This window comes from Hippocampus zosterae, chromosome 2 (genome assembly GCF_025434085.1).
Source record: "Hippocampus zosterae strain Florida chromosome 2, ASM2543408v3, whole genome shotgun sequence".
In the NCBI taxonomy this organism is placed as follows: Eukaryota; Metazoa; Chordata; class Actinopteri; order Syngnathiformes; family Syngnathidae; genus Hippocampus; species Hippocampus zosterae.
In genome coordinates this window covers 3,589,604-3,616,137 of record NC_067452.1, presented here as the reverse complement: position 1 = coordinate 3,616,137, position 26,534 = coordinate 3,589,604, and the positions used below count along the sequence as shown (strand labels likewise).

Genomic DNA, 26,534 nt, shown 5'->3' with positions numbered 1-26,534 from the left:
GTCGCGGGGGGTGCTGGGGCTGGAGCCGATCCCAGCTGTCTCCGGGCAGTAGGCGGGGGGCACCCTGAATCGTTTGCCAGCCAATCGCAGGGCACACAGAGACAAACAACCATTCACGCTCACACTCACACCTAGGGACAATTTATAGTGTTCAATCAGCCTGCCACGCATGTTTTTGGAATGTGGGAGGAAACCGGAGCACCCGGAGGAAACCCACGCAGACCCGGGGAGAACATGCAAACTCCACACAGGGAGGCCGGAACTGGAATCGAACCCGGTACCTCTGCACTGTGAATCCAGCGTGCTAACCACTGGACTACCGGGCCGCCCGTATATATATGTATATACATATATATTTTTTACCTGTTTATGTTAATTGGACGCTACCTCACGGACTTTCGTTTATCGCGGGTGGTTTTGGTCCCCATTAACCGCAATAAATGAGGGATTCCTGTTCTGTATTGTATTTGCTTTTATTTTTAAATCTATCCCACGGATTCCTGGTGTGTGTGTAATGCGTTTATTGTGAAATGTATGCCATGACTTCCTGCCTGACCGTGCACGTGTAGCTAATCGTGTGCCAGGGTCTGTGTGCGTGGTAGTGATGGGAATTCCGGCTCCTTTTAGAGAGCCGGCTCTTTTGCATCGGCTCCCTAAAAAGAGCCGGCTCTTTCGGCTCCCAAATGGCTCCTCGTTTTTTTTGTTGTTTAAATTAATTTAATACCAAAAATAACGTAATATTATGTGTAAAATTAAGTACTAATGCAAAAAATAAACATTATATCAAATATTTATTATTTATATGGCTTTATTTATATTCTTCTGAACATACTCAACATGGAGTGCTACAAAAATAAAAACAAAGTACAAAGACCCATCTCAAAACAAGGTCGTCAAAAAGTTCCAATCTTTGAATGTGTATTTATAAGCTTTTAACTATTTACAGTAAAACAACATAAGTAAACTTTGAATACCACACAACAAATTATAAATTTGTAAAACAAAAAGAAAAAAACAGCATTCAGGTAAAGGTTTTAGCTTGTCTTTAGCGAAGATTGGCATGAAGAAAAACCAAGTGCCTCAGCTTTGAGGGGTTGATCCGGTTTCTCCTCTCTGATAATATTTGCCCTGTTTTGGAGAAGATTCTCTCTGAGGGGACAGATGTTGCGACAACACACAGCCAATACAAAATGGATGAAAATCCCTTGCAATCATTTTACCCAGTTCCTAGTCAATTGTGTTCTGTTTTGCTGGTTTTATAGCTTTTTGCATAAAGTGGCTCATAGAGCTCTGGGTTGTACATCTAGGCAGTTGTGACATTGCAGCAGCAGCAATAGTTGCAGACACACTAGCATCTTCATTAATAGCTGGTTCCCTTTTCTCTTCAAATTGTACTGATGGGTGGACATTTCTGATGTGCCTGTGCAGGTTATTTGTGGAGCCTGATCTATGGGATATTTTAACCTTGCACAGTCTACACGCTGCCTTTGAACTATCAATTAAATTGAAATGAGTCCGTATTTCACTGCGTTTCCTATCCATTTTCTCACCTTCACACTTTCCACCGTGTTGTTTTTTTTCCCACTAACGAGCTCTCCCGTGTCTGTCTTGTTCGCGTGCTGCTCAGTGTGCTGCTGTGTGTGTCTCTTCTCTAACCCCTCCCCCTTCTCTAAACTGCAGCGCGTGCGTGTGTGTGCGTGTGAGTGTGTGTGCGCGCGTGTGTGTGTGTGCGCTCCGAATGAGGAGCCGGCTCCCATCGTTCACTTCAGCTCGTTCGCGAACGACACATCACTTGTGCGTGGGTGCAATCAGACTATTGTAGGGAAAGAAGAACAGGTCGGTTTCGAATCGCACCAACTGGGTGGGAGTAATTGAAAGCTATTCGCGGCCACGACGCCGCTGTGAACTTTAGCCACTTGCTGCTCGGTTTTGGGGAAATCCTCCAGCGTCTGTTGGGATGAAGAGAGACGTTTGAACATTCTCTAGGATTCGGACGGTGGAAATAAGGAGGAAGGAACACGGCGTCGTACGGTTGCGCGTGATAAATCGGTGAGTGAGCGGTTTCAACTCTGCGTTAGCATTTAGGCTAACCCTTACTGCGTTTGCCCTTTTAGGATTAGTGAGCTAACTAATGCTAGTGTGGCTAACCCGAACGCGGATAAAGTCGCTGGAGATTATCCGATGTAAAGAGCATACTGTCTTTCCTCTTGTCTTTCGCCCCTCGCCAAGCGCCTGTGTTAGAGACATTTAGATGTGCTTCAGAATCAGTGACGTACTTCTCAACTCGGCACATGAACTCGATTTTGTTTGATGGAGAAACTACGATTCAGGATCAATGAGATTGTCTGCTGTGACGATTCTATTTGAGCGGTGTTATCTGAATGTGTGTGTGTGTGTACAATGCTAGCATTTAATGATAAGCCTTCCAAGTGGATCACACATACCTGCTTCTATTCCGAGTTGCGCTCTTAATCTATCTGAAAGTCTCAAGACCAAGAAGTGCTGCCAGTGATGTCACCAATCAGCTGATGTCAACGTTTATGTTTACGAAGTGTGATAATCTATTTATGGTTCATTCCCGCATCTAACATTAATTGGAGTCAGCAAATGCTTTGTTGTTTTGTTGCGTACAATAGTTTCACGAACGGTAGACAAGTTGTCCACCTTATATTTGTTCACACTTTGACGCAGTTATTCATCACCACCTTATTACTACGCTTCATGAACTTTTGCGTGAAATAGGTGCGCGACTTCCGGAATAAGCAAACTGACAGTTTGTTTACATCAGGGGTGCCCAAAGTTTTGGGATCGAAGATCTACTTTTCGATCAACCAACCTCCCTGGATCTACCCTTACCGCCGCGCATGCGCATGCACACACACACACACACACACACACACACACACACACACACACACACACACACACACACACACACGCACACACGCACACACGCACACACGCACACACTATGATGAGAAACAGCCTGAAACAGGCATGCCACGCACTTTTTCAGCCTGTTAACTATCGTAGCTCACACGTACCGTTTTAAAGTGCTTCCCTGGGCCCTCCTAGATTCCTATTATTTGCTCGTGCCCTCTGAATGAGAATCATGACGATAAACGATAGAGCGCAACAGCTCTAATCACAAGCTGCAATTGCAAACTGCTGAGCGCCAACAACTTCCGGTGAGGTAATCACGCGCCACCGTAAATTTAAGATTTATCTGCTTTATTTAATTTAATTTTTTAAGTGAAAATGAGACTGATAAGATGATTAGTGTGCAGTGTATATTAACACGAAAAATATTACTAACATGTACAAAGACACACAAATGGTTGTTTGTTTTTTTTCTTCTCCACTCCTCGGATCTACTTGGGACCTGTCTTCGATCTACCGGTAGATCAGGATCCACCTAATGGGCACCCCTGGTTTCATGTACACTGTGCGAGTTCACGTTCTATGACATTTAACTTTGACTTCAACAATGTTGGAACGCAGGTTGTTTCATTTTAGAAGAGCAAACGTTTCAATCCCACTTCCTGCTATAACAATAACAGGGTCGGCGCATGACACAAAAAGAAGGCCAGAGACAAGGTCACATGGTTAACTCCTTTCCAAACTGTTGGTTCAAACCTTAGGCCAGGGGTCAGCAAAATGTTGAAAGAGCCATATAGGACAAAAAAACAAAACAAACATCAAATATGTCTGGAGCCGCAAAAAATAAAAATAAAAGCCTTCTATAAAATTTAAAATGAAGGAAACACATGCTGTATGTATGTTTGTTCTTTGTGTCTTCACAAACACCCCCATAGAATTTATTTTGTGATTTCCTCACTTGATGTTTTGTTTTGTTTTTTGTTTTGGTGGATTATTTTTGCTTTTCTTAGTGTCATTGAAATTATCATTAATTTCCGTTTTTCAGAAGCTGTCTTTGAACTTTGAGAGACGGCACGGAGTCGGGACACAGACGTGTCTGTGTTTGTCGAGACTGTTAATAACATAAATAAAGTATGTTGTAAAAATACCAACACCACAGCTCTCCTTTTTCGGAGCTGCAACATGTAACTATATCTATTTGAGCTATATTAGCCGACTATCAAAATCTTTTTCCATTTTCAAATATATTTAATAAAGCTCCAGGGGGCCACTAGATGTCGCTAAAGAGCCGCGTGTTGCCGACCCCCGCCTTAGGCAATGAGCAATCTCAAAAGGCTGTGAGGCATATCCAAACAGTCTACCCCAACTGTAGCGTTTGATACGGTGGATCACAGTATTCTGTTGGCTCGTTTGCAGCACAGGTTAGCACTAGTGGTACAGGTAGAGTAGTAGGCTAGAGTGGTTCAGATCCTATTTGGCAGAGAGATCATTTTGTGTTTGCCTTGGTCGTTCTGAGTCCGGCACTGCTCCACTGTCATATGGTGTCCCACAGGGTCCACTTTTGTCCTGAAGACCTAGATAACACAGATTTTTTTTTGAATTTCAATGAAAAGGAAACTGGTGTTTGGTGCCATTGGCCCTTATACATCCCATCCTGCTCACTTGCAACCCCTGGCTCCTTATCTTAAGCCAACAGTCTCAAACCCGGTTCTTAAACTGGACAGTGATTGTAAATTGGACTGGCAAATTGGTGCTGTTGTTAAATCTAGCTTCTTTCATCTTAGACAGCTAGCTGAAGTAAATCCTCTCCTCTCTCAGCGGCACTTTGAAACAGTAATTCATGCCTTCTTCACATCTCGGCAGGATTACTGTCATGCACTTTATTTTGGAGTCAACCAATCCCAGCCCAAGCATCTCCATAGTGTCCAAAATATTGCTGCTTTCCTCTTTTCTGTTTCTTGTAAGAGGGAGCCCTTAAATCCTACCCCAGCATCCCTTCACTGGCTCCCTGTCCATTTTATTTGTTTTCAAATCTTTGAAAATGCCCTCGCCCCACATTACCACTCCATGGTTCTCCCTCCCTATTCACCTGACCAGTGCCTCAGTTCTGCGGACCAGACACTATTAGAGGTCCTGAGAACTGACCGTTGTCTGTCTTTGTCTTTGGAATAACCTATCGCTAGTTTCGTTAGGCAAGCCCACACTCAATGCCCATCTTTAAAACTTGTCTTAAAAGTCATTTTTATTCTTTGGCTTTTGACTCAGCATGAGACTTGATTTTAGTTTGACTGTTTTTATGGTTATACGGAGTTCGTGATTAATTTATTGTTTGTTATTGTATGATTTATTGTTGCTCTATGCATATACAGCACTTTGTATACAGCGGTGGTTGCTTTAAAGTGCTCTATGGAAACAGTTGAGTTGAGTATCAGTTACAACACAGTAATAAACATTATAACTTTCTAATAATGACACTTTAAAATTCTACAACTCTTTGAGATATGATAGTCAGCCAAGAAAGCAATTATGTATTGTGTGTATTGTCCTAATATTGTGGTTCAGTCTGCTTCCTGGTGGCAGCTGCGTGGCATAAGATTAAGATTAAGATATCCTTTATTTGTCCCGCAATGGGGAAATTACAATCAGAATTCAGAAAGGAAAAACCGCTGGGTAGGGAGAGGGGAAAAAAAGACGCTTGAACTATCCTCTTCCGAGGATAATTTAATAATAAGAGCGCAGTGAAAAGCGTTTCTTCGTCAAATCAAACTTTTCTGATACTCTTATAATAGGCAGTTTGCTGCAGATGACAAATGACGATAGGTACAATGGTAGAACAATGACACGATAGACTACTTTCTTTCATTACCACGATACCTACACATCGCCATCTTGCCCGCTCGAGACAGAACAACTCATGCGGCTGTTTGTGATTCACACAGTGGAACAGACACTTCCCCCACGCACGCGTTCCAGCGTACGACCGCAGCCGAAATACAGATGATTTTTATTTTATTTGTTTAGTTATTTTTTAGCCTTGTGAAGTGGAAAAAGAGCATACATGTATTTGCCTGAAGGTCTCGTGACAGGTGACTCGTGAGACTGAAAACCTTCACCTCACCGACTATGGCAGGTTCTAATTCCAGTGTCTCTGCCTGCTTTGACCTCCTCCGCTCTGAAGGAATGACCAGAGAGATTGCAGTATCGGCAATTGTCAATATGTCATTAAGAGGGGGAGTGAAGGAAACTATTTCCAGGTAAAATTTTCAAATTATGACTCTCAGTTTGGCCTCCTGATGGGTGTGTGTGTGTGTGTGTGTGTGTGTGTGTGTGTGTGTGTGTGTGTGTGTGTGTGTGTGTGTGTGTGTGTGTGTGTGTGTGTGTGTGTGTGTGTGTGTGTGTGTGTGTGTGTGTGTGTGTGTGTGTGTGTGTGTGTGTGTGTGTGTGTGTGTGTGTGTGTGTGTGTGTGTGTGTGTGTGTGTGTGTGTGTGTGTGTGTGTGTGTGTGTGTGTGTGTGTGTGTGTGTGTGTGTGTGTGTGCAGAAAAGTTAAAATAACATAACTTAAAACATGGGCAGTCATATGGTCTTAACAACCATTCACCCATACACGTTTGAAGGAATTTATCTGGATGTCACGACAGTATTCGACTGTTCACCATCTGCTCACCATCATCATCTGAACCATATGAAAGAGTATTTTCTGAGGCTGGGGAGCTGCTCTAAGAGGAGAAATCGCCTTGGAGCAAATACAATACAATACAATACATCTTGATTGATATAGCGCATTCACAACAGCTGCAGCTGTAACAAAGCGCTTAACAAAACATTCATTAATTCATCTTCCGAACCGCTTTATCCTCACTAGGGTCGCGGGGGGTGCTGGAGCCTATCCCAACTGTCTTCGGGCAGTGACAGAGGGGACACCCCGAACTGGTTGCCAGCCAATCACAGGGGCACACAGAGACGAACAACCATGCACGCCCACACCCACACCTAGGGACAATTTAGAGTGACCAATCAGCCTGCCATGCATGCTTTTGGAATGTGGGAGGGAACCGGAGTACCCGGAGAAAACCCACGCAGGCCCGGGGAGAACATGCAAACTCCACACAGGAAGGCCGGAGCTGGAATTGAATTGAAATTACCTCTGCACTGTGAAGTCGACGTGCTAACCACTGGCCTACCGGGCCGCCCGCTTAACAAAACGGTTAACATAAAGTAAAATAATGAACACAACACATAACATAAAACACGGGCAGTCCTAACCACTTTTCCCTTATACGTTTTGTTGTTTAAAGCATACACTCCAAAGACTTTTGTTCCTCAACAAAACTTCATAAACTAGTCACTTTTTGTCTTTTACATGATTTCACAACAACTTTATACATAAGTTAAAAATTGTAACTCAAATTTGCTCTATTTTACATACCAACTTGGTTTAGCATTTACACAAACAAGGAATTTCTTTACAATACAATACAATACATGCTGATTTATATAGCGCTTTCACAACAGCGGCAGCTGTAACAAAGCGCGTTACAAAACAGTTAACAAAGTAAACTAATAAACACAACACATAACATAAAACACGGACAAGTCATGCAGTTCTAACCACTTTTCCATCACACGCTTTGTTGTTTGAAGCGGATTGAGATGAAAGAGGAGAGAATCAAAGTGTCCTTTAACCAGTGGATCAGAGACGTCATGCTCAAAATGTGCACACGTCTGCTACAAGCTACGTTTCAAAGTCAACAAGAAGCTTGTAGCATCCATTGACGAAAAAAGAGATTGATTCACTTCTCCTGTCCCATGGAAATCCATTTCAATTCCAATCAGCGACTCACGGTTCCAAATACGCATCGGCGCTCTTCGCCAACGCTCCTCTCTCCTCATCCTCAACTTCAGCGGCCATCCATCCAGCCGCACCAACGCCAACTGTCCAACAGCGCTGACATAGCCACTGAACAAATCGGGGTTGTGAAAAATGCTGCCCATTACTGGCGCAAAAAACACAAGCGCCCCAGGTCTGTCCAGCACCGACAGTCAATGGCGCCGACATTCCTCCCAATCAAAATCTGTGCTGGTACAGGCGTGCTGCCGAGAAGGCGCAACCGCCAGGCACAGATACTGCTCCTTTGACGAATGTCGTGGCCAAAAATCGCTGAAAACAGTCCATATCAGGTCCACACAATGAAACAACAAACAACATGTGACAAAACAAAAGACAAAAACACCAAAAAAGAACAAAAAAGCAAGGCTCTTGAAGAGCACTTGCCGAAGGCTGCCTACTCGGGCGCCATCTTGGGAAAAAAAAATACTTTACCGGCAATGATTTTATAACTACTGCAGGGGTCACTATTGGGTGACCAACAAAGTGTCAATACAGTGCTGACAAAGTTAGTGAAGTGTGTCAATACACTCCTTGAGGTATCATTGTCCCATCACTACCGCCTACTGCCCAAAGACAGTTGGGATAGGCTCCAGCACCCCCGTGACCCTTGTGAGGATAAAGCGGTTCAGAAAATGGATGGATGGATTGATTGTTCAATGCTTTTGCTTCTGCTATACCGGGCGTCGGCAACACGCGTCTCTTGAGCCGCATGCAGATCTTTAGCAGCATTTAGTGGCTCCCTGGAGCTTTGTAAAAAAATTTTTGAAAATGGAAAAAGATGTGGCAGGGAAATTTATTTCATATCCTGCGTCATATCCTGCGACACGGGGCGGGAAGCAAGGGAGGTGGCTTTTGCAAAAAAAGCAAAAAAAAAACAGTTTTATGTACAATTCACACAAGGTACTGGCAAAGAGAATCAGGAGGGCCGTGAAAAGCATTTTTAAAACCGTACACGTGAGCTACGATAGTCAAAAACGCTGCAAAAGTGCGTCCCATGCCTCCGCCGTCAAGGTAGGTAGGCATGCGTAAGTGGGTTGTGCATGCGCGGATCGATCGCAGTAGATTGGTCTTCAGTCAAAAAAGGTTGGGCACCCCTGCTCTACAGAATGCACTGCACGGAAAAAACCCCCAAACATTTAATCATGAAGGCTCATCGTGTAATTATAGCAAATTCAGTCATTTTGATAGTAGGCTAGCAGAGCTCATATAGATATAGATACATGTTGCAACTCCGAAAAAGGGGGCGCTGTGGTGTTGTTTTTTTAACAAGACGCACTTTATTTATGCTTTGAACAGTCTCGACAAACACAAACGCAGACACGTCTGCGTCCGACTCCGTGCCTTCTCTCCTCTCGTTCGAATCGAGAGGCGAAAAACGGAAATTAATGATCACTTCAATGACACTAAGAAAAGCGAAAATAATGCACCAAAACAAAAAATCAAGTGAGGAAATCGCAAAATAAATTCTATGGGGGCGTTTGTGAACACACAACAAGGAATGAATAACAAACACTTCTCCTACATACAAACAGCATGCGTTTCCTTCATTGTAAGTTTTGTAGAAGGCTTTTTTTGTTTTTTTGCGGCTCCAGACAGACAGACAGATGTTTATCCAATACAATCCAACATGTTTGTTTGTTTGTTTGTTTTTTTTTGTACTATATGGCTCTTTCAACATTTTGGGTTGCCGACGCCTGTGCTATACCCTTCCACTTTTTTTAATGCTTTGCTTCCAGTTTTCCACAAGAAAAGCTCTGATAAAACATTCCACTGTTCTCAAATAACTTCATTTTTATTTTTCTACACCAAATAGGGTTAGGGTTACGTAATTTCCGCTGGTAGCAGATTGCCTCAGGGTCCTGCGCCTGCATATGACTTTGAGCACGGCACAGTTAGGTCAGAAACCATGGAACCAAGTGTTTGTGGTGGCCGTTTGATATTAAACTACCGTATTTTCACGACTATTCGACGCATCGTACTAATGGCCGCAGTCTCATTAATGGGTGACATTTCTGTATTTTACACATACACAGGACGCACCGTACGCATGGCCGCAGTTTTACAGTGGTAAAACATACGCCAGCTTAAACATACGGCATGCATGCGCGCACTCTAACACGTTAGCTTGAAGCATACGGTAGCATGCCAAGACATACAGATAAGATAAAAACGCGTTTTTAAAAAGGCAACGAAAGCAGAACTGAGTTCTGGTGTATTTTATTTAGCCATCGTACAATGTTCTCACGTTTTTCGATCAATCATCACCCAGAAATCCATCAAAGTCCTCATCCTCTGTATCAGAAGCAGAGGACTGCACATCTCAGTTGTCATTGAATGCATCACATGCTAGTGTGAGTTGCTACGCATTGCCGAGCGGAAAGAAGGAGTAGCAACAGCAAAGTCAACATTTCTCTCGTGTGAAGCTTTCCCACATTTGAAAGTAAAGAACAGATCGAAACATGGTGGCAGCGCGTGTGTGTGTAGAAAGAATTGAACAATTGTGCAAGTACCGTAATCCATCAAAAACACCGCGTTCCCTCTCGTTGTTGCGTATTGTGGCGTAACTCGCCAAGCGCTGCCTCTCACTCTTTGTAAAGTTGTGTTTGCCACCGATCATCCATTGTTCCCATGCCGTTTGCAACTTTACTTTGAACGCCCGGTTGATGCCAATGTCCAGCGGTTGGAGTTCTTTAGTCAAGCCTCCGGGAATAACGGCAAGCTCAGAGTTCATTTGCTTGACTTGTTTTTTCACCGCTGCTGTGAGATGGGCACGCATGCCAAAAGCATAACCGGTGGCTTTAAGTTTGAACTGAGCTTCGTAGGCGTGTCTTTTTGTCGAATTTATTTTCAGGGGTTCTTAGAAACCAAAACCGGAGTTGTTTTGCAACAATGCACATTGCCACACTCTATACGAGTGTTGGTACACTTACACGCTGTTAAGGAATTATTCCGCTAGAAGTAGTAGTAGAACATTGTTGATGAATTTCATCTTGCTATGAGAACTATTGACACTAGTCTCTGTCCTGAACATTTGCTTGTACTTAAAACAAAGAGTGTAGGGTGAAGTTGGGGCCCTAATTCCCCTTGAGTGATTAACAGCCCCCTGGCTATCTTCTTTCCGCCTCCCACTTCGTAAAAGTCCCTGAAGGCTGCCAAGTGCCTTCGAGGAGTAAACCTAGTCTCAAGGTCTGTGAACCAGCAGATATGGTCTGCACTTTGTCAAAATGCCAACATTGAACTTTGCTTGACTTTCTTTGTTTCAGGTTTTTACATACGGGGAAGGACTGCCCGCCCCTACTTAACATAATTAACATACTATGCCTATATGTACGTGTGACTGTAGTTGCTCGGGGCTTCCTGATGAAATCTGAGACTCACAGGAGCCCGAATCGATTCGTGTTGTGTTGCGATAAACTGAAGAAAAGACTACGTGGTGTTGGGTCTTCTTCCACCTTATAGAGAGATAAAAGAATCTGTAACCAAGGAAGGGCCAAGAGCAAATTGACAGCTCCCATTCCTCAACAACGCCCACCCTTCACCATTGGCGGACTAGCTTGCCTGTCCTCTCTCTCCCTCTCTCTCTCTCTCTCTCTCTCTCTCTCTCCCTCTCCATATATGTATATATACACGCCCACCCTTCCCTGATTGGCCGACTTCTTTCCCGCATGGCTGGCCACAGTCACTTCCGCCTTTTCTCTATATAAACAGTGTGTCGGCTGTCAGTCAGATTTTGGAACTCAGCGCATATAAAGGACGCTCCGCACCATAAGGCGTCCTGTCCATTTTGGAGAAAATTTAAGACTTTTAATGGCGCCTTATAGTCGTGAAAATACGGTAAATAATTTAATAAATGTAATAAAGTTTGAAAAGCTTGGCTAGTGGCTAGCATGAAGCTAACGCTAACACAGACACACACATACAACACCTCTTTTGTGTGTATGTCATAGTGCTAGCTCCGTGTCAGTGTCTTTGCACTCATTTTTTCCCGTTCTTGTGCGTGTGTAACGTCAGGTGTGGTGCTTCAGAGCACCCGGCTTTGTTGACAGCCACACTGGCATGTTGACTATCTGTTTAAATGTCTATTCAGCAGCAGCGGCGGGTTGCGGATATCCGTGGTTTACAGATGTATTCAAGCTGGTGCGGGGCACCGAGGGCACGGTCACGTTGCTGTTTATAGTCCGGGTGCTCCGAAGCTATCGGCCTTCGAATGAGACAGACCTAACTACAGTATTTAGCATGATGGTAGTGCTACCACATACAGCATCCATATCAAATCGCGTGGCTCGCACTAACATGAACCTTTCATATCAAGGCAGGGACCTCAAACTAGCGTCCAATGGGCCCTATTTGGCCCACGGGGTGTGAGTTAGAGACCTCTGCTTTACAGCTCAGCTCACAGCGCTGTCGTACTCGACGTGGGTATTGGACAAGATGTCATGAATTTTCTTCTTCTGTCATTTCAAGTCATGTACATCATTACGTGAGTGCCACCCAGTGTTCAGACCCAGTCACCACAGTTGAATTAAACGGTGGCCAAAGATCAAGTTGACAAACTTGGGTTGCTTAAACTTTAGTTTTGAGGTTGTTGTTCCGAAATGTTACTTGAGGCACTTATGTATTCAGTTTAATTCTTTGCTCTTCACTGGATTCCTGGAAATGAAGTTGTACAACCACATATTTTGAATGGGAAAGAAAAAGGTACTGAGGGGTGTGAACTTGTAGTCTCAATGAACTTAATTTTGGTTGCTAGGTGAATGCAATGGAGCAGCAGCAGCAGCAGCGACAGAGAGCTCTATCAACATCAGGAGAATCGCTGTACGCTGTGCTTGGAGTGGACAAGAATGCTACCACAGAGGAAATCAAGAAATGTTACAGGTGATCTGTCTGTGTCCAATACTAGAGAGAACTGTTGAGTCTTTGTCATTGTAGCGGCAACTTAGTATCCTTTTGTCGCTACGTCAGCAGGGCATGTAGGTTTCTGACTCGTGCTTTTCTTCGACGGGCCTTTCCTTTTCACGATGACGACAAGGAAAACACGAGGCCGCCATCGTTGATCCAATAAAAAAGATTTGCTTTATTTTCTTGAACGCAAATTAAGGCTTTATCAAAATGAAAAAATAAAACTTCTACAATACACTTAAATGAAATACGAAATCAGTTCACATGAAGTACGAAATAAGCAAACACAAAGTACGGTCAGAAAAAGGTGTTGCTCCATGCCCTACTGTCTTCCTAATGAAGCTTACATAAATCTAGCCTCTTAAAGACTAAATACAGGATAACCAATGGAGCCCAGATACTTTGATGTTCTTACTAAATTTGTTCAAAATAAAATAGCAAATATAAACTGCTTGCATCTATTATATTCTAATTATTCAAAAAGCTACATCTATAATTTAACCAAATTTTCCTTATGGCTCTAACAGTCACCATTGACATAACCCAGCGACGGGGAATTGTCTGTACAGTATTCCCACACTTATGTCACTGTTCATTGTTTTGGCTGCAAAAAGCTGCACTTTTTTAAAAAAACGTTTTCAATGGCAGTCAGTTTAAAAAGGAGAACCTATTGATTAGCATCCAATTTACAGCATTCTGACAGATCTTTAAAGCCTCGCACAATAGTGTGTTGGATGACTATGTAACATGGGAACTACCAAATGAAAGATGACTGTCTTCTTTCATCACAAAAAAGTTTGTTTCTACCTGATTCGATTTTTTTCCCCACCAAATCACCTATTTTTGACCAGACAAATGCCGATAACTAGTGATGGGTCCATGAGGCCTCATGAGGCGTGTCGACACACTGACACACTGTGTTGATACTGTGCTGATACTGTGTCACTGACCACTGCCACCTGCTGGACCTTCAAGATCCCTGCAGCCAACCCACTTAACAGACTGAACTGACTGATAAATTGTTTTGTATATTGAACATAAAATATACAATTCGGTAATAAATTGGCAAAAGGTGAAGGTAAGATATAAAAAAAGGAAAAGAAAATAGTCATCATCACAAATATGTGTTCAAAGGAGTAGAAAGAAGCAAAAAACCTACCCCGAGTCCTACCCCTTCTTATATATGAATTGATCATTTTTCTAAATAGGAAAGAAAGTCTAAATATCAACAAATGCTTTTACCCTTATGTATGCTGTACTAATACATTTTTACATTAGGTTTGTATATACAGTACATACTCTTTAGAGCACATGTATATGTCGATTTTCTCATATTCATAATGGATGCTACATTTCATTAATATATTAAATAATCTCATCAATGTATTTCTGATGTATTGCTATATTTCATGAGTGTATCGAATTTATCAGCTTAATTCTGATTTGTGTAGTTGACTTGTACTACTCTCGAATTCATTTTTAATCTCAGCAAGAGAGTTCCTCATTTTACTGGTCCGTTTCAGAATCATTCCACAGATTTACACCTATTACAGATACACTCCTTTGTGTGATGTTCGTTCGTGTTTTGGATTTTTTTGTATAGATTAGTACCCCCTAAATTATGACAACTTTCTCAAATTTTAAAAAGCTTCTGGATCTTTTGGGAAAGGTTATTATTGTGTGCTTTGTACATTAATTGGGCGATTTTGAAGTCAATCAGGTCATGAGATTTCATTGTTTAATTTGATAAACAGTGGATTTGTGGGTTCCGTCCATTTGGAACCAGTGATTGTTCCGATTGCTTTGTATTGTAGTTTTAAAACAGTGTTTTACTGGCATTTCCCCATATTCCCACACAATAGGTCAAATATGGAAGTAATAAAAGTATGTGTACAAGGATCTCTTATTCAGCACATCCTTAGTTTTTGGGAGGATCCCTATGGTTTGGGATATTTTTCTTTTATTATCTATTATGTAGCTGCCAGCACGGTTTTGCATCTACAACTGTTCCAAAACATTTTCATAAGGTCATTCATCGATTTGATGATGAAGTGTACAATATCATTCACATCCATGCATTCATTTTGCAACATTCAATGTGTTCCAATAATGTGAAGATCATTTGAATGAGGATGCTTGTGGGCTTTTATTTCACAAATTTTTATTGAGAAAAATAAGATGCTCCAATGTTTTAAACTTCAGCCTGTTGCGTCTTTTACAAGCGATTTCTCCTGCTGTGGAGAACACACGCTCACAAGGGACGGATGAGGCTGGCGTACAAAGGAACTCCTTTGCGAGGTGGGAGAGGTTTGGGAAAGAAGTGTGTTGGTCCTTCCAGTACAGCTGCTTCGTGGAACCTTGATTGTCAAACATGGAGTGGAGAGTCAACCAATAATAATTACTGATTGTCAATTAAATCATCAACATAGCAACCGTGAAAAGATGAGTGAACGTTTGTATACCTGGCGTAATACTGGGTGTATCGCGAACTTCATTCTCATGCTTGGCCCGATAATGCCTCAGCATGGTGGAGGTGCTTCTGTTGGTGTATGACAATTCGACCCGGCAAATTCGACATTTCACCTGTAATGAAATGTGAATAAGAAGTAACTAAGAGTTACCTTGAAATGTATTCGGATTAGAATGGTACAACACATGTCAATAATCTGAGAGGCACTCGGCGAGTGCCTCTCGCCGAGAGGCTCTCGGCGACAGAAGGCGATTTGAATAAATAAATAAATAATACCTTATTCTCCGGGACATCAAAATGGTCCCACATGGCGGATGATTTGCGTCTCTGCTCCATAATCGGCAAGGAAGGCAAGGCACGAACACGAAGTCTGCACTGACACGAACTTCGACAAGCGAGCGTGAGTGAGGTCTGGCTTGTTTCGGCAAGTGGCATTGTGTCGCCAAACCCACTTCCTTATAAACACTGTGCGGCGGGCTTTTGCTGCGTCAACGCCCTCTGCACTGAGTCGACGCCCCCTGGACTAAGTGGCGCAGCCTGTACTGTGCCAAGCAGCCGATGCAGTCTAAACTGCACCGGTGCAGTTCACGTGTCAATTAGCAGCCTGGACTGTGTCAACGCAGCCATGTGTCAATTAGCAGCCTGGACTGTGTCAACGCAGCCGGTGTGTCAATTAGAAGCCTAGACTGTGTCAACGCAGTTCACGTGTCAATCACGTGACGTAATGAGCCAGCACATGCATCGACACGTGGTTTGCTCTGTGAGCCCGGCGCATGTGTCAATGCATCGGTGTCGCTGGACCCATCACTACCGATAACAAGCCTTTGTGGAAAAAAAAAAGTTGTCCCCAACAGTGACTTTCATACATATGCTTTAGTGCCGGGGTGTCACACCATTGTGGGCCACATTTTAGTGACCGTTTCCCTTGGAGGGCCGTTATGACTGAAATCAAATAAAGAAGTCAAGAATAACAGTATATTCAACAATTTTTTAAGTTACTATATAATGAGGTGTTTGACAACAACAAAATGCTGACAATGTCTCTCTTATTTATTATGTTATGTGAGGATTTGAAATTTTGCTGCATATTTTAGTAAGCATAATGGAAGTTGCCATGTTTGATTTGCTTTCGCGGGCCACATAAAATGATGTGGCGGGTCAGATCTGGCCCCCAGGCGTTGACTTTTACACATGTGCTTTAGTGTCCCTTCTTCTATCTAATACACAAACGAAAACAATGAAAATGTGCTTTTGATGGGAACATAACATTTTACAACACGAGGGTAACTTTTACATTTGACAAACTTTACCAACTATTTGCATGCGATTTATAGTAGTGCGCATTCCTGCGTGCTTGTGTGTATGTGTGCATCTATGTATGTTACGTCATCACTCTACATCTAATTTTTCTCTTCTCTCTCGCACTCTTTGCAGTAGATTTGACGTGTCAGCCTTTTGATCAATCGCAAGCTGCTTTTAACGGTCAGAGATTTTATCCAAGAGGCCCAGTGCAGCCGTCTGCCAGCTATAGATATTTATTTTCTGATGCGTACGTGACACTCGTCGACCCATCCCTACAAAACACATAGTTGAACAAATTTTGTGAAAACGACAGTCAGAGAGTGAAAATAGATTTTTACACAGTAAGGTGGAAACTCAGGTCACCTAGAAAAGAGAACATAATTTTCGGGCAAATATTTCTTAAGTTCATGAGCTATATTGCAGTTCGCTAATAGTACAGGATTCTAGATTGAGACCACTTTGGATGCAGAGGCACCCTGATTTCTGAACAGCACTCCACATGTTTTCATTCACAGTTTTGATGCCTTCAGTGAGAATGTACAACGTAAATAGAGGTGGAAAAATAGGCTTTGAAGAAGCTATGTCCACGCTTTTAGCCTGTAGAGTGAGTGTGTGTGTGTGTGTGTGCGTGTGCGTGTGCGTGAGAGTGTGAGAGTTCTTGCGCTTGCGCTTGCGCTTGTGCTTGCGCTTACGCTTGTACAATCGGGTCGTTTGTGGGAAGTTGGTCACTTCAAAAGTCGATCTTTGGCCAGAAAAGTGAGCGCGAGAAAGAGTGTGATGCGGCTCTTTGCAGTAATACAGTAAAAAAAAAAAAGGGCTCTTCGTCTCTGACTGGTTGGCCACCCCTGCTTTAAACCATAACTGGGAGACATAGAGTATTGTAGACCCTAAGTCAGGGGTGCCAAACTTTTTATAATAATAATAATAATAATAATAATACATCACATTTGTGGGCGCCTTTCACAACACTCAAGGACACTGTACAGCCAAGACCAATAATAAAACAGATAAAATAATAAAGAAAGAAAGATTTAAGGCGGGAATGCAAGTCTGAATAGGTGGGTTTTGAGCTGGGTTTTGAATAAGGAAAAAGAGTCAATATTACGAATGTTGGGAGGAAGTGAGTTCCAGAGTTTGGGGGCAGAGCGACTGAAGGCTCTGCACCCCATTGTACTGAGACGGTCAGAGGGTAGAAAAGGATGGAGGGAGGATGAGGACCTGAGTGAGCGATAGGGAATGGAGATTTGAAGAAGATCAGACGGATAGGGGGGCGCAAGGTTATGGATGGCTTTGAATGTATAGAGAAGTATTTTGAAGTTGATTCTAAGTTTGACAGGAAGCCAGTGGAGCTGTCGGAGGATGGGGGTGATATGATGGAAGGAGGGGGTTCTTGTGATGATCCGGGCTGCTGAATTCTGAACAAGTTGAAGTTTATGGAGGAATTTTTGATGGACACCGAAGAGGAGTGAGTTGCAGTAGTCAATACGGGAAGTGACAAGAGTGGTTTGTTTAGAGTGGATTTGGTACCGACGAGTAGGAGTTCAGTTTTATTGCTGTTTAGCTTGAGGAAATTGTGGGTGAACCAAGATTTGATTTCTGAGAGACAGTGAGAGAGGGACGAGGGTGGGAGAGAAGCGTCGGGTTTGCTGGAGAGATAGAGCTGGGTGTCATCCGCAAAGCAGTGAAAGTGTAAGCCAAATTTGCGGAAAATGTTTCAGAGTGGAAGGAGGTAGACAATGAAGAGGAGCGGACCGAGGACAGAACCCTGGGGAACACCAGAAGAAACGGGGAGGGATTGTGAAGTAAAAGAATCAAGTTGAATGAACTGAGAGCGGCCAGTGAGATATGAGTGGAACCAATGTAGAGGGGTGTTGGTGATGCCTATGGTAGAGAGTCTATTGAGGAGGATGGGGTGAGAGATTGTGTCGAAGGCTGCACTCAGGTCAAGGAGGATGAGGATGGAGATAAGGCCAGAGTCTGCTGCCATGAGAAGATCGTTTGTGATTTTTTTGAGGGCTGTTTCAGTACTGTGACGGGGACAGAAGCCGGACTGGAATTGTTCATAAAGAGTATTGTCGGTGAGGTGGGAGTGGAGCTGAGAGGCGACAGTTTTCTCCAGAATTTTCAAGATGAAGGGAAGATGGGAAATGGGGCGTAGGTTATTGAAGTCATTGGGATCTGAACCAGGTTTTTTCAGGATTGGGGTGACAGCTGCAGTTTTAAAGAGCACAGGAACAATTCCAGTCGACAGATCGAAGATCTACTTTTCGATCAACTAACCTCCCGGGATCTACCCTTACCGGTACACACACACACACACACACCCACACACACACACACAGGCGCACGCGCGTGTGCGCGCCATGATGCGAAACAGCCTGAAACGGAGGCATGCGACGCACTTTTGCAGCCTGTTAACTATCGAAGCTCACACGTACCGTTTTAAAGTGCTTCCCTGGGCCCTCCTGGATTCCTATTCTTTGCTCGTGCCCTTGGTGAATTGTACACGAAGCAAACTCTGAATGAGAATCATGACGATAAAAGATAGAGCGTAACAGCTCTGATCACAAGCTGCAATTGCAAACTGCTGAGCGCTAACAACTTCCGGTGACGTAATCACGCGCCACCGTAAATTTAAGATTTACCTGCTTTATTTTATTTTTAAAATATTTTTTAGTGAAAATGAGACTGATAATATGATTAGTGTGAAGTGTACATTAACACAAAAATATATTAATAACATGTAGAAAGACACACAAATGGTTGTTTGTTTGTTTTTCTTCTCGACACTCCTCGGATCTACTTGGGACCTGTCTTAGATCTACCGGTAGATCAGGATCTACCTAATGGGCACCCCTGCCTTAAGTCAAATAGTTTCTTTGTTATAGACAGCCTCATAGCTTCATCCAGAACCTGGAGTGTTGCTGTCTGAAACCCTGGATGCTCACCTGTCAATCACAGAATAGTCGTGATTTGGGCTTGAGGAGGAATTATTCTGGAGCAATTGAAAGCAAGTCTGCAATGTGAAGCATTCTACTGCCAAATAAAGCAAAGACTTGTGCTGGCTTTTACTTGATTGATTTCATTTCTGTTTGCAGGAAACTGGCATTAAAGTTTCATCCAGATAAGAATCCTGACAATCCAGAGGCGGCCGAGAAATTCAAAGAGATAAACAACGCTCATTCCATCTTGAGCGACAGCACCAAGAAGAACATCTATGACAAGTATGGCTCCCTGGGCCTCTATGTGGCCGAGCAATTTGGAGAGGAGAACGTCAACACCTACTTTGTTCTGTCCAGCTGGTGGGCCAAGGTAAAACGTTTTGGTTTTATCATTGCTGGGTGTGACTTTTTCTGCCTATTATAATAATGTCCCAGGCAAACTGTTGCAATACAACTAAAGTTGAGTTTGAGCAGCTTTAATGGGCACATTGGCATTGGAATTTGGGGAAAATGAAGATCAGGTTAAAAGCTACTTTGATAAAATGTCACCTCAATGAATTGCCAAAAATAAGGTAAAATTGGTTAGGAAATTAAAAATGGCCAACTTCGTGTTAAAATCAGAGTAGGGCTCCAGAGACTTGCTTTTGGTCATGGGCTGTTACATATGCCTGCAACTTTTGGGAGATCTTGATGAAACGTTTAACCGGGGCTGTTTTGTGAAAAATTAGAAGAGGGCGCGCCTATTTATTTATTTATTTATTTATAAACAATACAACAAACCAATAAAATAGTGATTATTTTGCTAAGCATGATTCATATGTCAAGTTTAATATGTCATCATGAATGTCAAGACCATCAAAATCAGTGTCATTTTTCTTAGCTGTGTGTTGCCATGGTGACAATGTTGGATGAAATGAACAGCTTTGCTTTTATTTTGTATTTTTAATATTTTTAGGTAAAGCACCCAGAGTTTCAAGACCAAATGATAAAATCTAGGAGGAAGTCTTTAAAATGTGACTTCTGTAAAAGCCAAAAATGGGAGAACATTATGAAAGAAACGTTCAAAACAGTGGGCTTCCTGTTAGGTTAAGCATATGGCTCCAAAAGCCATATACCTCCAACTATTGTACATGTTTTTGAAATGTACAACCAGGGCTGGTTCATTAAAATTTCTAGGGGCCACTACTGAGCCATTTTCTAAAAACCGCACCTTAAACTAAAGAAATGGTGATTATTTTGCAAAAAAATGATGTTACACATGCCTCCAATATTGCGTCGATCCTGGTCACACATACAACCAGGGTTGATTTTGTAAAAAAAAAAAAAAAATTGTAGGGGGTGTTGTTAAGAAAAAACAACACCCCCTACATAAAAACATATTTTTTCAGGCACCACCACGATGATGAAAATATGTTTGTTGATGTCTTGATGCCTGCGATTGGCTGGCAACCGGTTCAGGGTGTTCCCCGCCTACTGCCCGAAGACGGCTGGGATAGGCTCCAGCACCCCCCGCCACCCTAGTGAGGATTCAGAAAATGGATGGATGGTTGTCTTGAGGCCTGGACTCGTCAAATATTGACACAATCTCATCCTGTGGGTCGAGTTACAGCAGCTTTTGTCGTTAAGGCGATGCCAAATTTTAAACAAAATTGAAAGTGATGGGCTTCCTGTTAAGTTTAACAGATGGCTCCAAGAGACCATGTTGTAGGTCTTGGTGGGTTAACCAACACATTTTCATAGAGCTAAGTGAACCACATGGGGTGCTTTGTTTAAAAACCTCTAGGAGTTGCTAGTGAGACAATATTCTTTTAAAATGCACACTAAATTACGAAAATATTTCCCCAGGCCTGATGGTTGTGCAAAGCTTCATGATTATTTATTTTTGTACATGTTTAGACCCTCAAAATCAGTGCTGTTTAACTCATTCGCCCCCAAAGACGTTTTTAAACGTCTTTTCAGACTTGGTCCAGAATTGGCTGGTACTGAATGAGTTAATGATGAACTGTGTGTTGTCGTGGCAACAGCGTTATGTGAAAATTCACAAACTTTGTGTGGCCACATCATGAAGGCTTGAACACTCTTCGGAGCGAATCTGAGGTAAATCGTGTGTTTCCCAAACATAATTGTGCCCTGGTAGATATTTCACATTGGAAAAAAAAAAGAATCTCATGGCACACCACTAAGCAAAACGATTCACAAAAACTACACAAAAACTTCCCAGCCTGGTGCAGGTCTACAATTTGGTCTCGGGTGTCCTTCGACAGCTCTTTGGTCTTGGCCATAGTGAAGTTTGGAGTGTGACTGACTGAGGTTGGAGACAGGCGTCTTTTAGACCAATAATGAGTTAAAACGGGTACCATTAATACAGGTAACGAGTTAGACCTCATTAGAAGTTAGACCTCTTTGACAGCCAGAAATCTTGCTTCTTTGTAGCTGACCAAATACTTATTTTCCACCATGATTTGCAAATAAATTATTTAAAAATCAAACAATGTAATTTTCTGAGTTTTTCCCCCACATTCTGTCTCTCATGGTTGAGGTTTACCATGTTGACAATTACAGGCCTCTCTAATCTTTTCAAGTAGGAGAACTTGCACAATTGGTGGTTGACTAAATACTTATTTGCCCCACTGTATGTACCTTATGTGATCTCGCGGAAGATGGTTTTGCCTCATTCCATTTGGCTGGAATAATGATTTTTTTGGGCGGTAAAAATAATTGACATTGTATGATTTCCAGCAGCCCACGCCCAATGATCTCTCCCGGCACACTAATGTGCCACGGCCGACTGGTTAAAAATCACTGCTTTCGATATGCAACGTTGGCATTCTCCTGATGTGTCTCCGGGTCTCTTCTGAATGTAGATTTAAACTTGGCCACAAATGCAAGGCCATCATTTGAGCTTTCGTCACCCTAAGGGAGATGGCAAAATGGAGGCAGAGCCACCAAGCACGAGATATACCTTTCTCCCCCAAAACGTCAGTCACCTACCTGCAACAGGAAATCAACTCCACATGAGTCAAAACTAAATGACACCCTTTTTATCCTTATTAACATTGAAGAACATGAACAAATAAAGGATGACACATTGACAACTTACCGTACAACCAGGAATTGCTAACATTTTTTTTTAGTCTGTCACAAAAGATTTAAAGTGCATCAATTTGCCTGAAATTCAAACAATGTCAATTACTTATTTAAACTTATTTATTTATTTTAGCATAATGAAACTAAACTGTAATGAATTAGTGCGTGGGGAAAATAGTCGGCCAACTCTGTTGTGTCGAAACAAAAATGTTTGCCTTTGAATAAATTTTTGCGGAACCCGAAACCAATGCTCTGTGTATCCGCATGAATGTTTGTTGTGGCGGACGCTTCTGGCAACAAATTGAAAATGTAAAAATTAAACTCATTGGTGTTCCTCTTTGAATAGTCCAAAGAAAAGTTTTATTTCATGACTGCAAAGTGGAGCTGGGGTCACTTTGCGACTAAGGTCGTAGGAACACAGGAACATGCGCGACGCTGGCGAAGGTAGAATTCCCCAAATAATTGATGGAATAATGAAAAAGATAATAATTCCAAAAAGATGATTTTGTGACAGCCCTAAAATAAATAAGTACAATTTGGTCAGCATCATTAACTTCGGAGCACAATATTTAAAACACTTTAATCTACAAAACAAAAACAAATAATTTTTTTTTTTGCGACAGTTGTAGAAAGCAGTCCCGGGGCTCGATAAGGATAGGTAATATCCAACCTGTCCAACTTTTACACGTATCTCATTATGTCCTTTCCATCAAAAAACAGACTTGAATTCACCTGGACCAAATGTTGATCGACCAATGCAAATTTTATCACTGCTCTCCAATGTTAATCCTTTGCCTGTTGCTCCTGGCTGCGTAAACAAATGCACGCGGGGGTCAGTCACGTGATGTCGAGAGCTCCCTGTGCACACGCCGACAGTGATGAGTGTCAATGACATCTACTGTGTTACTTTGTTGTTGTAGTTGTAGTGCAAGTACACTTACCGAGTACAGCTGAGGGGGGGCGGGGGGAGCATGCTGTCTGTGATCACACGATTATCGAGCGCCGAAGTTTCGCACCGCACCCCGCTGCTCTAGAAAGGCATCCATTTGATAGATGTTCATTGCTCCTCCCCCACAGGCATTGTTTGTCTTCTGCTGCTTGTCCACCGGTTGTTACTTCTGCTGCTGCCTGTGCTGCTGCTGCAACTGCTGCTGTGGAAAATGCAAACCTCGGCCACCCATGGACCAGGAGCCCGATTTCTATGTATCCCCCGAGGATCTGGAGGCACAGATGACGGCCGACGAGAGAGGTGAGCAATGCCTACGATGCTTTGATGAAGAATGCTTTAACCTTCGCTCTGCATCAAAACACCACTGTGTCTCTCTGCATGCATTGTCTCCTGCAGATGGAAGCAACGAGCCCATCGTGATGCAGCCGTCCTCTGCCACAGAAACCACGCAGCTCACCGCTGAGACCCACCAAAGCTACAGGACTGACGCATATTAGAAAGACACACACGCACACACACACACACTTCTACCTCCCCGGTTTTTCCCTTCAGTTGTTCCATTTTGAATTGGAAATGAAAAAAGGAACTTTTTATTATTATTATTATTATTATATTTTTTAATCAAAGAGCCACATGAAAACTTGGCACCGGACTGACTTTGATTTTAATACTGTTTACAATTGTTTGGGTTGATGCCGCCCAAAGGTTCGGTAATGAGCATCAATGAAGATACATTAGCAGACCATGGCCGTGATCCATTACAGCAGGGGTGGCCAACCCGCGGCTCGTGAGCCGCATGCAGCTCTTTGGCTGGTTCCATGCAACTCCCGGGCTTTCACACGACAAGCGTCAAACGCCTCGGCGAAGGTGATGCCATTCAAACAACGATGCTTAATACACAGAACATATTACGTCAGCCTATCATCAATCCCGTTACTTGATTGACATGGAGGGCAACCAATCAGAGGACTGAATCACTGCTCATGCGCATACAACAGCGCTAAGTGCTAAGTCCTAAGCTAGTCACCGTTATAATAATACTTTACATAATACTTCACGCGGCCCGATAGTCCAGTGGTTAGCACGTCGGCTTCACAGTGCAGAGGTACCGGGTTCAATTCCACCTCCGGCCCGGGCTTGCGTGGATTTTCCCCGGGTGCTCCGGTTGCCTCCCACATTCCAAAAAACATGCGTGGCAGGCTGATTGAACACTCTAAATTGTCCCTAGGTGTGAGTGTGAGCGCGGATGGTTGTTCGTCTCTGTGTGCCCTGCGATTGGCTCGCAACCGATTCAGGGTGTCCCCCGCCTACTGCCCGGAGACAGCTGGGATAGGCTCCAGCACCCCCCGGGACCCTCCTGAGGATCAAGCGGTACGGAAGATGAATGAATGAATAATACTTCATTCACTTAACTATCATTGTTCAGTTATGGTGCAGTGAAAGGATCCTTAGAATAGTGTTAAAAGCATGACATTTGGTCCCTAAGTGTGTTTGTGAGTGTGAATAGCTGTTTGTCTATGTGGGCCTTGCGATTGGCTGGCAACCAATTCAGCGTGTACCCCATCTACTGCCCAAAGACAGCTGCAGCACGTCCCGTGACCCTTGTGAGGATAAGCGGACTAGAAAATGGATGGAGGGACTACCTTCGTATAAATACAATCAGTTAATACACATAAAATACATCTTGGCAAGCATGTGTGACAGTCTACTTTTTGCAGCCAAGTTCCTAGATGATGCAAACGTTTGATTCTGGCTTAATGTGAACAGTGTCACCTTTCAAGAAAAGGCTAACTTTTCAAGTGTTTGCTTTTAGTTTTATTCTCACATCGAAAAGAATATTGTGTAACGGTTGTTACGCGGATACTGACAATGACTTGCTGGCTGGGCAGAACTGAACTGTGGTGGAACTGGTTGTCGTCGTTTTTTGTTTTTGGCTGTAGAAGTTCCACATCATTGACACAAATCCAGCGGGCGTCACCTTTGGCTGGTAAGCCATAAGAGCGTCCCATGTCTCGCAGAAACTTCACCTGCACTTCTTCAGCATCAGAATCTCAAACAAAATTCAAACCGCAGATGTCAGGTTACATTAAAGCGTATTAGAATAGATTCTATGCTGATGGAAATTTGATGGTAGAGCGTGAGTGTAAAGCACATCTGGAGCTACCTGAAATTTTCAGGATCCTAACATGCTTACGTATATTTACTGATGTGTGTTACCAAATTTCCGGGTCATGTAAGCTGACCAATTACATTTTTAAATCAAATTCAGTCCAGTCGCCTGATTTTCTTTTTTTAATCTGAAACCTGAAATTGCAATGACAAAAAAACTTTTGGTTTTGTGGTGGATTAAAACACAAAACATTGTCATTTTTGGAAAATGACTTTGCAAAAAAAAATAATTAAAATAACGAAAAACAAAATTTATAATCAGCATGACACACATGTTGCTAAATGCTGTCAAGAATCCAGTGTCATCACTAATCACTTACTTTACGTTTTTAAACATCCCTTTGTGTGTAGGTTTTTTTTCCTGTCGAGAGCTTTGTGAGAAATTGTCTGCCGCTTGTTTCAAAGGAGGCAGAGGACAAAGATTAATAGATTGAAGGTGTCGATTTGAGGCATCGGAGTCAACACGATTGTTGATGCAAACTACTGAAACCTTGTCATTTCTCTACACTTTCTCTCTCTCTCTCTCTCTCTCTCTCTCTCTCTCTCACACATAGAGGTCCTCTCTTTCAGTCAGCATCATGCTACGTGGTCACTCGACTTCCTGCAAGGGAAGACAGAATGTTGTGGAAATAACAATTGACAATCATCTGGGTCCTCCACTCTCCATCATCTCCTGCCTTCATGGTTCCTTCAAACTGAGAAGAATGAAAGACAAATCAAAATGTTTAGACCTTATGTTCTGTTTTAAATGTGATGATAGTGAGCAGATGATATTGTTCTATTTATTTCAAGTTTCTTAACTTTTTAACATGTTTGTGTCGACTGTGTGGTCATAGAAATTTGCATACGGTGGGTTTCATGTTAGACCCACATGTTAGTGTGTAACATGGAACTCTCATAATGATTCATCAGAAGAATAAAACATTTGACTTCTATTTTGCCTTGTC

The 26,534-nt window shown here is 42.7% G+C and overlaps 1 protein-coding gene and 1 long non-coding RNA gene across 3 annotated transcripts; one reads left to right on the top strand and one right to left on the bottom strand.

Annotated features, from left to right (window-relative positions):
• The first annotated feature begins 1,799 nt into the window (after positions 1–1,799).
• On the top strand, positions 1,800–26,522 carry LOC127596411 (dnaJ homolog subfamily C member 5-like). 2 transcript variants are annotated; one of them, XM_052058935.1, is made up of 5 exons: positions 1,800–2,049; positions 12,520–12,644; positions 19,539–19,752; positions 23,547–23,718; positions 23,815–26,522. In XM_052058935.1, exons 2-5 carry the CDS (start codon positions 12,529–12,531, stop codon positions 23,913–23,915), a joined length of 603 nt encoding a protein of 200 aa, XP_051914895.1. In that variant the 5' UTR covers positions 1,800–2,049; positions 12,520–12,528; the 3' UTR covers positions 23,916–26,522. The 2 variants fall into 2 exon arrangements, with proteins under 2 accessions (XP_051914895.1, XP_051914896.1); XM_052058936.1 differs by having other exon boundaries at positions 1,809–1,836.
• LOC127596440 (uncharacterized) lies at positions 14,720–16,118 on the bottom strand. The gene is made up of 3 exons (XR_007961471.1): positions 15,415–16,118; positions 15,131–15,251; positions 14,720–15,025 (listed from the first exon to the last, which is right to left on the bottom strand). It is a non-coding gene; the product is annotated as an uncharacterized LOC127596440 (long non-coding RNA).
• Positions 26,523–26,534: the final 12 nt, after the last annotated feature.